Raw genomic sequence first — 14,813 nt, forward strand, 5'->3', positions numbered from 1 at the left:
ATTACCTTTGTCACTATTTTGATAAAAACCAGGGGAAAGTGACAAGTTGATAAGCACTTTAAGAAACCACTACTATTTGGAATCAGACTTTTAAAATAAAAAGCATCATCCATTTATTCATTTCAGAGGGTCAAAAGAGAGTACAGTTGGGCTAGGGTTGTGGCTCAGTGGTAGAGTGCTTGCCCGGCATGCATGAGGCACTGGGTTTGATTCTCAGCACCACATATAAATTAGTGAATAAAATAAAAAGTCCATCAACAACTACAAATATATATATTTTTTAAAAAGACAGTACAGTCACAAAAGGATGGTCAGCACAAGCGCTAGCCACGTACATCATACTTTCTCCATTTCACAGTGACTCCATTTGTCCAGTACACTGCTCTTCTCTACCCAATACTTTACAAAACAAACATCTCCTATATACCAGACACAATGCAATGTAGTACTCTGTGGACATGTATCTTAATATTACAGCCTTGCAAATAATTAGCTCCACTTTTAAGTCAGAAAAACTGAGGCTCAGAAAGAGAAGGAAAATTGTCTAATATCATACAGCTAAAAAAGAGAGAGAGCCAGAAATGAAGCAAGTCTTTCTAGCTTTAAAGTCTCTCTACCTTCTAGTATTATTAATAATCCTGGAAATCCACATCCTAGAACTACTTCTATAATGCATCAACTCTCCCTGAGACAGATGTATATTATACAATTAGCCTTCTAGAGAAAGAATCCAAATAATAAATATGTATTTGAAGCATGCAGCATGTTTATATGAAGTGCTGAGGATCGAACCCAGTGTCTCATGCATGCCAGGCAAGTACTCTACCACTGAGCCACAACCCCAGCCCACTGTACTCTCTTTTGACCCTCTGAAATGAATAAATGGATGATGATTTTTATTTTAAAAGTCTGATTCCAAATAGTGGTGGTTTCTTAAAGTGCTTATCAACTTGTCACTTTCCCTGATTTTATCAAAATAGTGATAAAGGTAATTATGATTGATAGAAACAAAGATCCAACTTGATATGCTTTTCTGCTTTTAATACAAAAGCAAATAAATTGCTAATAATAAACTATTTTTATAGTTTACAAACATATTATTAACATCAATTTGATATCTCTGCATCATCATAGAAACTCTGAGGCTGAAAGAGGAATCATACTCCTATTTTACAAATAAGAAAATCAAAATTTTGTAGTGTCTAGCATATAGTAAAAGCAAAATATTTGTTAAATGAATAAGATCCAAATAAGCTAAGTGACTTATCCAAATTAGTGGCAGAACAGGGTTCAAACCCAAGTATTTTTTTTTCTTCTTCTTTTAACTGGGGAAACCTTGAATGAATTCTCCCACTACCACAAATTATGCAATTGAGTTTCCCACATTGGGGGAAGCCTCTGGGGTCAGAACATCCAGAGTGCAATGGATGAGATTCACCCTGGGAAAACCACCTTTATGATCATGGTATCTCCCCTGCTAGGTAAGTATCCAGGCCTTTATATATATATATATATATGTATATATGTATGTATATGTATATGTATATATATAAAAGTTTAGGTGAACACAGTATCTTTATTTTGTTTCTATGTGATGCTGAGAATCGAACCCAGTGCCTCACGCATGCTAGGCGAGCACACTACCATTTGAGCCACATCCCCAACCCCAGGCCTTTTAAAATCCTAAAACCAGTGGACTCTTCAACAAAACACAATTACCTCCATTAAACTAGTTTCATAATTATACAATGAATAAGTACAATACTAATTAGGTATAGTTATAAAACAGAGTTAAGTAGATCATTTATTCACTTACTGTCCCATTTTTAAGCTGCTTCTGTCAGTTAACAGTAGAATCAGAAGACCACAGTGGATGAAAACTAGTCTTGTGAGCTCAATACTTCAGTGTACACAATTTCAATATGACTGGATGGGCAACTTGAAAAATATTTTTAATCATCTACTCATTTGCTGATTCCCCTAATCCTAACATTTACTCACCACCTACTATGTAGCAGATACCAGAAGAATTTCCTCAGATGTACTATAGATACATTTACAACTTTGTAGAAGAGGTCTTTATCCCCATCTTACACTTAGAAAATGGAAGCTCAAGATCAAGTAACTCTGAGGTACATTGCCAGGCTAGTAGTCACTTCCAAGTGGTAGGAGTACAAGTACACGTACAAGTGATATCTTTTCTGTCTATATTCCCATGAACTAATATCTACCTCTCTCCACCAGGAATGAACAAGAGCCTAATCTTATATTGTTCAACATATATAACTATTAGAAATCCATTCAAATATGCACCAAAAAATGTAGAAGGCTATATACTAAAATGCTATCATCAGTTGGTATATGCACGTCTTTATTATGCTTTTCTGTATCATGAAAGCATATCATTAACAGAAAAACATAAGGAACTCTTGGTTTAAAATCTTAAGTGATCACAATAGTGTTTTTCACACTTCAAGTGTGACACCTCACTGCCCAGTCACACGCAGAATGATATTTTAATATAGTAGAGAAACACTGCTGATATCCAAGGCAAACCCTTAAAAACATCAACAGGCCATATTTTTACAGGTAATTTTACTAACTACAATGTAGATATGTTCTTATTCAGTAAACTTTCTCCTAAAGCATCTTTTAAAGTATGATGAGATGAAATCCCCTCAAGTGGGATTTCACCAAATTGCAGACCTTCAAATCCCAAAGTCAGTCACATTCCATTAGTGTTGAGAGAAACAGTCTATTCAACCCTACTTTACACTCAGCTAAGAAAACAAATCCTCCAGAGGGAAATTGCCTAAATGACCTTGTAAATAATAAGATCTGGGCATTAGAAGGCACACTTGTAATCCCAGCAACTTGGGAGACAGGCATGAGGATCACCAATTCAAAGTCGGTATGGGCAACTTAGTGAGATCTTGTATTATAACAAAATAAAAAGTGCTAAGGATGAGTGTTTGCCTAGCACACAGGAGGCCCTCAGTTAGATCACCAGTAAAAGGTGTGGGGAGGAGAGGGAAGGTGTATAAGAAAATGAACACTAAGACTCAAATTCTTATTTTCAAATTTTAACTGATGCCTCCCTAACCACTAGGACACGGAAATCCAAATCTATTTCACTGACAAGATGACTGACATTTTCCAGATTACTGCTGTCCCATGAACGAACAAGATATACATTCCTCAAAGCTTTGAAACACTACTGGAGTAATTTTCCTCATTCTTTAGCTCACTTTATCTTGCTCTAGAACAGCACTATTCACTTCCTGTGGATGGCACTTTCTGGGATGATAAAATACATTCCACGATCCATAATGTGCACCTTCATACACTAGACGTGCCAGATTATGTACTCCAAATGTAGCTACTGTGACTGAGGAATGGAACTTTTATTTAATTTAAGTGAATTTAAATTTATAGGACAACTTTAGACAAGTATAACTTCAGTCATTATTAGTGCACATCACCCATTCATGTTCTTATGTTCATTCCCAATAGATAACTGAGAAGTGATAGTCTTCTAAAAAAATAAAAAGGGTTCCAACTCTTTTTCCAAGGTCAAAAACTCTTCTGATTCTCAAAGACTTGTTAAATACAATTACTAAAGGTCCTACTATCAGACTGTGACAATCTTGAAGAAGAAATGGAAAAATCACTGGCACTCTAATATTCAGCCTAGTTTTTAAAAAAAATTTTTTTTTAGTTGTAAATGGACACAATATCTTATTTGTTTGTTTGTTTATTTATTTATGTGGTGGAGAATGTGGTGCTAGGAAAGTGCTCTACCACTGAGCTATAACCCCAGCCTCAGCCTAGTTTTCTCTAGTTCAAATACTAGGAAGTTTTTTTGAGATGATTTCCTCTTTCTTTTTTGTATTAGTAATGTTAATGTCTACAAATTCAAGCAACTTTTAAAATTAGAGTTCAGTACAATGCTCAAGGTTCTACATAATGACATAATCATAAGGCTAGAGAAATCATAGAGATTCTGACCACAATATCACTGAGGAATTACAAAGCAGTTACAGAATGATTTGACCTGAGGCCCATGGCATCACAGGCAAGACTCACTGGAAGTGGCTTTTTTCCTATCCCCTGTTAATCTGATGATGATGACAATTCACTAAAAACCAGGATTCTTATTTTTGCTAAATTGATAACTGTTATGGAAGTTGGGCAAAGGGTTTGCCAGCTTCTTTAGAACCAATTCTTATATTTAGCCATGTCAGCAAACCAGATAGGAAGACTTTGTTACAAAAACAAAACAAAACAAAAAGTATTCACGTAAAATATTTCACAGATAGCCCTTGTTTTTCATTCCATTCATATCTAAAAATTAACCAATCAATTAACCCTTCAAGTCAATACTGAAATTCGTCTCTTTCAAAAAAGTTGCTCTACCCTCCACTGAGAACTAATTTGTTTCTTACAAACATCTACAACGATACTTCTCAAACTTTTTAAAGTACATTTGAGTTACCTGGGTAAGTATACAGTACAGGTTCTGATTCAGCAGGTAAAGCTACTTGGAAGAAGCATGCTTAGGCTCACAATCCCACCTCTGAATATCTACAACCCATCTCTATAATTACTTTCAGGTATCACTTTCCTTTTGGTATTCTAATTATTTACATATACATCTTCTCTCCCCAAGTGAATGACAAATTTCTTGGAGGCATGATTTACATATCAATTATCTTTTTCTCTTTCATAACAAATAGGTATTCAAGTGACAAAAGGAAAGAAAAAATAGTAATGATAAAGAGCAGGTTCTTCCAATCTAGATACCCCTCAATAGGTGAATGGATAAAAAAAAAAATGTGGTATATATACACAATGAAATATTACTCAGCAATAAAAGAGAATAAAATCATGACATTTGTAGGTAAATGGACGGAGTTGGAGAATATAATGCTAAGTGAAATTAGCCAATTCCAAAAAACCAAATGCCAAATGTTTGCTCTGATATAAGGAGGCTGATTCATAGTGGTGTTGGGAGGGAGAGCATGGGAAGATGGGAGGGGAAAGGAGGGGGCAAGGGGTATAAAAAAGATGGTGGAATGGCATAGACATCATTACCCTAAGTACATATATGAAGACAAGAAAGGTGTGAATATACTTTGTATATAACCAGAGATATGAAAAATTGTGCTGTATATGTGTAATATGAATTGTAATATATTCTGCAGTCATATATAACAAATTAGAATAAAAAATAAAATTTAAAAAAAACAGTAGCTTCCTGCAGCCTGGAATATATAGATAGTTCCCTTCTACCAGGTCAAAAGTAGACTAAGGATTAATAAATGCTATTAAAAATCAAACTTTGTAATCATTTCCTTGGCTAGATGAAACAGAGCACAGCAGTGATCAATATCAGAAAAGCTGTAACCAAAGCACACTTCCCTTTATATGTACAACAGGGTGAGTGGCACAGTGCTATAACTTGTGAAAAAGCAAAAAATTTTAAGGAAGTATTCAAACTTAAGGAAGTCTACAACTTAGAGGAAATCAGAGGAATATCCTTTTTGAAAACAGAGAAAATCAGAGGAATACCCTTTTTGAAAACAAGCAGAGTATATAAAGAATTACTGAATCATCAAATCCAATGTGCTTACCTTATGACTACAAATTCAAGTTAGATAATTTATCTAAGGCTACTGTGTTAAATGGAAGAGTTTGGAACTTGCACATAGATGTCCTGATATTTCTTTGCATAGTGCTACCTCTTTAAGGGACACTAATGAACAAAGGAATAACACCTTCCATTATTCTTAAAGTTTATCTTCTGACTACATTTATTCTGAGTTAATGGAGGAAGGAGGAGTAACTGATTTTTGGAAAAGAGGACAAATAACATGAACAAGTTACACACACATACACACACTCTCTCTCTCCCCCTCTCCCTGCCCTCCCTCACAGAAACACAGAGTCTCAATAAATGTGCAAAAATTCAATTCTGGTTATAATAAATGTAAATAGAAATTATATATCATCTTTCGGTATACTAAATTGGCACAGACTATAAAAGCACTCCCTGTTGATTAGAATGTGAGGAAGTGGCACTGTTGGCAGAAATTCACATAGGTACAACTTTCCAGTAGAGCAATTTGGTACCATGTATCAGAAACTCCAAACAAAAAATATCACATGTGACTCAATAAATATAATTTTAAAAGTATCCCAATGATATATTTGGAGATTCGCAGTGAACATCATCATTGTATGTTTTTCTTTTATACATTTTCTATAACACTGAAAAAAACAGAAATAACCAACAATCCAAACATCTTTAATAAAAGACGGTAAATTATAGTGCATCTATAGGTTGAACTATTATAAAGCTCTTTGAAAACCATGATTTACAGTTTAGGAAATGTTTTCAGTACTGTGAAATGAGACACATTCTCCAAGGCTTTTATAAATTTTAACTCATTAGACACATTACTTAATTCAGACAGGGTAGTCCATTCCAGTGTCTCTCAACATTGAGTACATCATAGATTCAAATAACAATAATATAAAGGGCTACTGTCTCTTTCAGTGTGTGTGTGCAGCATACAGAAACAGAAGACCAACAATCTCAAAGGTAGGAAGATACTTCACATTAAAAATACACAAATGACATTTAAATTAAAAAAACTCAATCACACTCATATTAAAAAGGAGCAAATTAAAAGACATTGATATACCAATTCCCACCTATCAGACCCACATCATACCTTGCTAAGGATACAGAAAAACTTACATTGTTGGCAAGATCACAAAATGGCCTAATCCCTATATGTAGGATTTCATAATATCAACAATACGTACAAAGTTCCATAAACTATACATTTACTTTTTGCTTTGGAAGCAGTAAATTTTATTAATTTTTTGGAAATTTAAAAAGCATATTTGTTATCAAATTAACAATAATAGACCAACAATAGGTTAACATAAATAGCATCTCTTATGAAAAACAACTTATTTCCTAAGCAAAATAGATTTTAGAGAGAAGTGTGAAATTATTTAAGTTACTGCAAATCTAAGATCTGGTTTAATAAAAGATGACAAGATTCTCATATTTGCCTTTGCATTTAATCTGAAAGCAGTAGATTCACATGATTATAAATGTTAAAAAACTAAAAATTGAAAAATAAATAAAACAAATGAACTTAACCATATATATGAGCTTAACCATATATATTGGTTAAAATTACTTGAACTGAATTATAAATTTATAGCAAACATAAGGAACAGAAAAACAAAAATCCAAACCACAAGGACTATCAGTAATACCCATAATGTGAGAAATTCTACAGGACTGTTTCCTAAAGAAATTTATAAGGAAAAAAGATGAGATGGAGAGAGATCCTATAAATTTAAAACTTTGGCATGGGGGTATAGCTTGGTACAGTTCATGGTTAGCATGTGCGAGGCCCCTGGTTCAATTTTTAACACCAAAAAAAAAAAAAAATGTTTCATAAGAGAGACATCAATCAATTGGAATGTATACACCTTATATGGCCCCTGGTTTGGTCAGTCTGTTTTTTTTTTTTTTTATTATTATTATTTATTTTTTTAGTTGTAGGTAGACAGTAAATATCTTTATTTTTTATTTATTTATATGTGATGCTGAGATTCAAACCCAGCACCTCACACATGCTAGGCGGGCGTTCTACCACTGAGCCATAACCCCATCCCTGCTCAGTCTGTTTTTTAAAAAATGGACATAATCTGGGCTGGAGTGGTGGCTCAGTGGCAGAGCGCTTGACTAGCATGTGTGAGGCACTGGGTTCAATTCTCAGCACCACATATCAATAAATAAAATAAATGTCCACTGACAACTAAAAAAAACTTTTTTTAAAAAATGGACATAATCAGGAAAATCCAAACACTAACAAAATATTTGATTAATTTTTCAAAATGTGGTAATGATATTACAGGGAATTTTCTCTCAACAATTAATGCATGGGTCCCACAGATATAACTGATCTGGTGTAGGGCCATGATATTTTCAGTTTTGTTTTTCAGTGCTGGAAACTGAACACATTCTACCACTGAGCTCCACCCTGATATTATTTCATTAAAATTGTCCCAGGTGATCCTAAGTCAGGTATTATAAGCCACTGTTATGAAGGAAATTATATCAGCAGGATAAATATCTCACTTAGTTATAAAATGAACTGCATGCCCCCTGAAATACTTTTCTTGAAGATTGGAAACTGTACTTATTGGCATTAATGGTTAAAAAATGACAACTTTTGAGTTTTACTGTATTTATTTTTAAGATACTTACAGAATTTTAATTAAATAAATGTTTACTTAGCTCTCTAATTCACTTAATTTCCTAAACTAAACAACTTCTCCCAGCTCCCTATGCACACTGAACAAACCAGGAGCAACAATGGTAAGTCTTAAGCATTCAGGCATGAGCAATTAGGACTACTATATATAAACACATTTATCAAGAAATTGAGAAAACATCTTCAATAAAGCAACTGGAGCAGAGTGCTAAAAGTCTTTGAACCACAGAAGAGATTACTTAGGATATATGATGCAACTTCATTCCAATGTAGCCTTATTTCCAAAACTCTTGTACACAATCAATGCAGAAAGAACAATACAAAGAATAAAGCTAAAGATGATCACTTTCAACCCTGAATAAACCTATCTCAGAAACAAAAATAAGTAGAAAAGGTTGAATGAATATATTTTAACATACATTAAAGCACAGAAAATAGTTATCATATTGAACTTTTGTATTCAGTTATCTATCCAGAGAGGATTTTCAAGCATAAAGTGGTGTGTTCTAAGATGTTTTTGAGATCAGCAAAAAGATAGTTACTTGCCTCCTGAAGCTTAGGTTGTGCTTCAGCTGTTATTGTACAAATGTTACTAACTTAAGTAGATCTAGTTCTTTAGAGCTGATGCATAAAATGCCTGAAAAAAACTTAACTGTGGAAAGAGAATATACGGCTATTTACAGCAGGAAATACAGGAAAAAAAAAATGACCTGAGGGGTAGTTGGAGAATGTTTAAAAAAGTACATTGGGTAAGATAAAGAATATATTTATTAAACAGGTTAACACTGACTAAGCAGGTTCCATAATTTGACAGAATCATCAGGTAATTAGAGTTGTGATTAGATAGACATTTTATAAACATTTGTTAAGTAGTATGAAATTATTAAAGTAGGTAAATGACTGTGTTCAAACTAAATCTAGTATGACTTGTAATTCTGGTTTATTAAGTCTTTTCTGGGGCTTTATTTTCCAGCCCATTAACTTTTACAAGTATTCTCTAAAATATCTGCTACATTTGCTTAAAAAGGTATACAAAATGCTAACTAAAATTTAATTAAATCGAGATTTTATTTGGAAAAAACTGTTCCTTTATATACTTAACAGGGTTGGTAGGTTTTCTAGGAAAAGCATGAGTTATTTCTAAATAAATTCTTTTTCATTTAACTTAGCTGTACAACCAAAGAATATTATTTGAGGAAAGTGTATCTGATGTAGGTTTCGTATTCAATGTTTCAACTTTTCTTTCCAATGTTTTAAGATTTTTGTCCTTTGTACTTTTCAGGAACTTTAAAATAATTTATAAGACAATTTTAAGTCATTTTATAGATAAGAAAAAGATTAGTATCTAGTTCCTTAAGGAGAAATAGGTCTCTAATAATTGTATTGTTGCAACATTTCTAGAAGGAATAAAGAATCACAGTATATTTTTAAAAATCACTAAATAATAATAAAGCACTACAGAGAATATTCTTCTCTATACAGAAATCTTTCATTGTTGTATACTTATGAAAAGTAGCAGTAAGATATACCATCATTTAGCTGGTATATCTTATTGCTACTCTGAACCATAGAAGAGGTTACTTAGGATATATGATCCAATTTCATTCCAATGTAGCCTTATTTCCAAAACTCTTGTACACAATCAATGCAGAAAGAACAATACAAAGAATAAAGCTGAAGATGATCACTTTCAACCCTGAATAAACCTATCTCAGAAACAAAAATAAGTAGAAAGGGTTGAATGAATATATTTTAACATACATCAAAGCACAGAAAATAGTTATCACATTGAACTTTTGTATTCAGTTATCTATCCAGAAAGGATTTTCAGGCATAAAGCAGTATGTTCTAAGATGTTCTTGAGATCATCAAAAGATAGCTACTTGCTGTAATCCCAACAGCTAGGGAGGCTGAGGCAGGAGGACCATGTGTTCAAAGCCAGCCTCAGCAATGGTGAGGCGCTAAGCAACTCAGTGAGACTCTGTCTCTAAATAAAATACAAAATAGGGCTGGGGATTGTGGCTCAGTGGTCGAGGGCCCTGATTCAATCCCTGGTACAAAAAAAAGAAAGAAAGATGTACCATCATTTAATATTACCATGTTAATATACAGTGTTGAGTTCTTAAAAGTATTTTGCCAGGGCTGGGGTTGTAGCTGGGTGGTAGAGTGCTTGCCTAAAGTGTGTGAGGCACTGGGTTCGATTCTTAGCACTGCATATAAATAAAATAAAGGTGCATCAACAACTAAAAATATATTTTTAAAAAAGTATTTTGCCATTTCATCTAGTTTTTTATAGTGCTTTATCTGAAAGGGACCTAGTAGTATCCATATATGGCTTTTAAACATGGCTTACAAGTCACAAAGAAAAAGAAAACTATTTCAAATACAAATAGTAAATCTTTAAGGTGATAAGATGGAGTAAGCAATGTAAGTTAAGAAAACCTGTTTCTAAGGCCATGGATTTAACTCAATAGTACAGCACTTGCCTAGCATATGAGAGCTCCTGAGTTCAATCCCCAGTTCCTGTGGGTTACTTAACTATGTCCCTTAGATTGTGAAGAAAGTGGTTTATACTCAATAATTTTCATTTTAAATTTTAAATTTCTAAAAACTACAATTAAAGTAGTTTCAAATATTGTACTATAATAATTACCCAATTAAATACCCATCATTTTGTCACACTGAGTTGGCCCTTCACTTTTGTCTGAATTTTACCTAAATCCTAGGACACTTAGGTTACACAATCAAATGTACTTTGGAGTCAGAGGAACTAGGGAAAGATTCCTTTATAGAATGGGATGACACTGAGCAGGTTAGAAAGTTAATGAATGCATGTGTTTGCAGAAGACCTGGTCTCAAGACAAGAGAGAAAAGAAATATGCTTCAGTGGGAGGTTGTAAAGATCTGAAGGAGGCCTTGAGTTGAGCCTGTTAGATAATCACATTCTCCATATTTGCAAACCTTTATTCCCCAGTAGACACCAAACCAGTTTCCAGTTCCGGGTTCCCAACCAATCCTATGAAGCCACAACAGAGGGTTCTGCCAACCTGGGCACCGTTTCAGGGCTCTAGAGTGAGATCTGCACGACCCCAGCACCTGTCGGCTTCACAGCCTTCCCAAATGGAGAAGGGGGAGGGGGGGGAAATACACTAGGTTCTATCCTCCGTCCTTTTGCACTGAGGCTTCCACCAGGTCCACACACCCTCAAAACTGAAACAAGCCCTGCAGCCCGGCGGTAAAGGGGAGCTCCTCATGGTGACCCTCCCATGTACCACTCCTCAAGAACTAATTCTCTTGTTTACAGGTCCCAACCCCGACCGCCGTTCCTCAGGCCTCCAGGACCCCAGGCCTAGGGAGCCAACAGACAAATGGAGAAAGTGAAGGCAGCAGAGGAGAGTGCACTCCTGGTCATCGGAGAAAGACAGGAATGCAGGGTCAGCAGTGGTGCCCCCTCGGCGAGGGCGGGAGGCGTCCCAGAGTCGGCCGAAAGGTCTGTCATTCCCCCACTCACTCACCAGGAGCAGCAGGGAGCATCTGACGTCGGGTAAAGATAGGAAGACGGCAGGATTCATGGTAACGCTGGGGTCCACAGCAGGGACGGGCGTTGGCGGCTGGGAGTGGGCTGGGCTGGGCTGGGCTGGGTTAGGAAAGGGCTGGGCTCCGGGAGCCAGCAGCAGTAGAGGATTTTCCCGGCGCTGCACCTCGTCCTCTCGACCCGGAGCTCCAGCGGCGAACACCCGGGACAACTTCCAGAGAGGCCTCGCACGCCCTCACTTCCGGGTCCTGTCTACCCCGGGGCACGTCGGGAAATGTAGTCCTGCGCTTCCCTCGCCGAGCAAGTCATCGGACATCTGGAACTCCCTTTCCCAGTAGGCCCTCGGCCTAGTCCCACCGAGCCCTCTGCGCGCGGGGCCCTGTGGGATTGAAAGGGCGGAGGGTGGTGTGTCTCCTAGTTTCTCAGAATAGGAACTACAGCTCCCAGAAGGCTGTGTGGTCGAGCCCCTTGGGCGGCCTTCTGAGGCTCTCCCGCGTCAGCGCCTTGGGGTCTGACCCTGCGGTGTAGTGTCCTGGCCTGGCGAGAGGGACGGCCCCGTGAGAGTCGTGCCTCCTAGAGCCGCCCCCCGGACGTCAGTCCTGGAGGAGGCGAGGGTGAGTAGGAAGGGGCCTGGCTGGGGAAGCTCAGATTGATCGCTGTGCACCGCCCTGACCGCTGCCGCAGACCCTTGGCCTCCTGAGTTGTGTGGCCTTGAGCCTTTATCACTAGCCTCCTTGCCTGCTTCCTCTTCTTCTGCACTAAATCCTCCGTTATGAACTAGGAGTGAGTGACTATTCCTTATTGTTTCTGAGGGCTCATGTGAGGAATCGATCTGGTAAGGGACAGGAAAGCACGTTGTAAACTGTAAAGCTCAGTGACAGATTGATTGCTTCTAACACCTGGATGACTCATACAGAATAATTACGAAATTCCTTAGCCAAGCAGTCAAGGATGTTAACCTGGCCCCGGTAGTCCCCAGCACCTTGTGTAAACCGGTCCTCCAGCTCCGAAGGATAGCCACTGAATAACCACGAAGCACCAAGAAGGCACTCAATGTTTTGTGGTTCTCCCCTGCCTTTGCTCCAGTTTCCTGCTGCCTGAAATGGGCTTACCCCCTTCTCTTTCTGTAATTCCATCTCAAATGTCATCATCTCTGACATTTGTCATCTCTGACATGTCAACAACGAACGGATCTTTTAGTCCTCCTAATCAGAATTTCTTTTTGTGTGAGACTACAGCACCACTCGTTTTGTACCGTTATAATTATTACACCATTTATTACACTGGCATGTTTTATAATTAGTTAATGATGCCCTTGCATTTTATGGCACTTTAAGTAAGTGGTTTTGATTTTCGGTTATTAAAAAAAAAATGGTTTACAAAAGAACACTAGGGCAAAAAAAAAAAAAAAAAAATCATGCTAAAAAGTACCCTAAAAGAATGGCTTTTCCAGGATGACAAAATTAGACAGTGGCAGAGCCAAGACTTTCACTTAGATCTCCTGACTGCTAGGGCAGTGCTCTTACCACTAGCCACTCACCTCCCTCTCTGACAGAGCCCATGTGTAGTTGAAATGGGAAAATAAAAAAGAGCAGGTACTCATTTGCGTGACTCACTACTCCAAGAAATTAAATTTTGATCCTTCTCACTCTTTAGACTTAGTACTCAGCCTGTAACTTTTAATTCAACAAACATGTACTAAGTATCAACCATACACCTGTAAATTCTAAATGCTAAGAATTATGAGATGAAATTTATAAATACATATAACTGAAAGCTAACTTTTATTTGTTTTTCAAAGTACATAAAGAACTTTTATGGCTTTTATAACTAATCACTTAAAATCCAAGTGAGGAATGAGAGTTCAAAGCAATGTCTGTTGAGTAAATGAACATAGTCTATCCTTTTTACTTTTCATATTTTCGAGAAATCCTGAGAGCTGAGGATATTTAAAGAGATGCTGCTTATTGTAAACACACCTAAGCCTAAAACCCAAAAGTAACTGCTCTTCCATCATGTTTCCATCTCCATCTGTGTTATGTAGATTTTTCCAAGTGACTTTAATATAATTCTGCATATGACAGTGGTTCTTCCAACATGACAGACATGCTTGAAAATTAAAACTGTCTCAAGTACCCGCTTCCTCTATATTTTCTGCCATCATGCTAACTCAAATAACAACATAAAATCTTTAAAAGCTAACCTATACCATAATTTTTAAAAATATCTTATTTCTAAGGCAGAATTTGAACAAATAGCACTTATCAATGCCAAGTACTAGCTGATCAGTTGTGGAGCAAACCCAGAGTTTGTGGAGAAAAACCCCCAGGTCCAGGTCCACAGGAAGTACAGAGATTAGAATGACATGTTTTATGGTGAAATCAGAAGAGGACTTGGCCTATCTTCCTGGCAACAATTAACTGGAGCTAATTAATGGCTACTTGGTTTACAAATGTATGTGTTCTGCCTGAACCCCATGACTCCTACATTTTTATACTTGTTACCACCCTGATCCATGTAGGTGTTTAATTTTGGAACTTTGATAGAGCATCTTAGGTTTAGGAAGGACATTTAAGATAATTGATATACCTACTTCTTTCTACTTCTCTCTCAGTTGCTTGAATCCTTAACTACATTTCTGACATAGTCCAGCCTCTGTTTAAATACTCTTATAGGGAACTCACTATTTTCCTACATAACTGATACACTTCCAGGAGTTTTTTAAAAACCACAAGAGACTACCAGCCAGACAATTTTCATTAATGAAATATGTTAATCATAAAATAAGATCTTAAGGTCCTAGTGGACTAAGGAGAGAAAAAACCATTTTTCACCTTTTGTGGGCATGAAGAAAAGAACTAGGTAGTTTTAATTTAATGCTTACATCTAGTTAATTCTGACTTGACAATTAAGTTTATGTCATACCCATTTTCTGGCTTGATTCCCTATATCAATTGTAACATTTATTATTATAT

At 36.4% G+C, this 14,813-nt stretch overlaps 2 protein-coding genes and 1 non-coding gene across 11 annotated transcripts in view; 1 reads left to right on the forward strand and 2 right to left on the reverse strand.

Moving 5' to 3' along the window:
* Erp44 (endoplasmic reticulum protein 44) overlaps positions 1 to 12,034 on the reverse strand; it is an 80,865-nt gene extending 68,831 nt beyond the window's left edge. Inside the window, exon 1 of the mRNA XM_027930971.2 lies at positions 11,819 to 12,034. Coding sequence (XP_027786772.1) covers positions 11,819 to 11,875 — 57 coding nt within the window. The 5' untranslated portion in view covers positions 11,876 to 12,034. The remainder of the gene's footprint in view (positions 1 to 11,818) is intronic.
* Positions 1,326 to 1,489, reverse strand: LOC114089318 (U1 spliceosomal RNA). Its single transcript, XR_003582146.1, has one exon. It is a non-coding gene; the product is annotated as a U1 spliceosomal RNA (small nuclear RNA).
* A 41-nt stretch (positions 12,035 to 12,075) lies between the features above and the next one.
* The window catches only part of Invs (inversin), a 209,990-nt gene continuing 207,252 nt past the window's right edge, over positions 12,076 to 14,813 (forward strand). For all 9 annotated transcript variants that reach the window (XR_011704134.1, XR_011704135.1, XR_011704137.1 and 6 more), the window contains exon 1: positions 12,076 to 12,452. The gene's annotated coding sequence lies outside the window, so the exon portion shown is untranslated. The remainder of the gene's footprint in view (positions 12,453 to 14,813) is intronic.

The sequence above is a fragment of the Marmota flaviventris genome, chromosome 13 (genome assembly GCF_047511675.1).
Source record: "Marmota flaviventris isolate mMarFla1 chromosome 13, mMarFla1.hap1, whole genome shotgun sequence".
Taxonomy (NCBI): domain Eukaryota; kingdom Metazoa; phylum Chordata; class Mammalia; order Rodentia; family Sciuridae; genus Marmota; species Marmota flaviventris.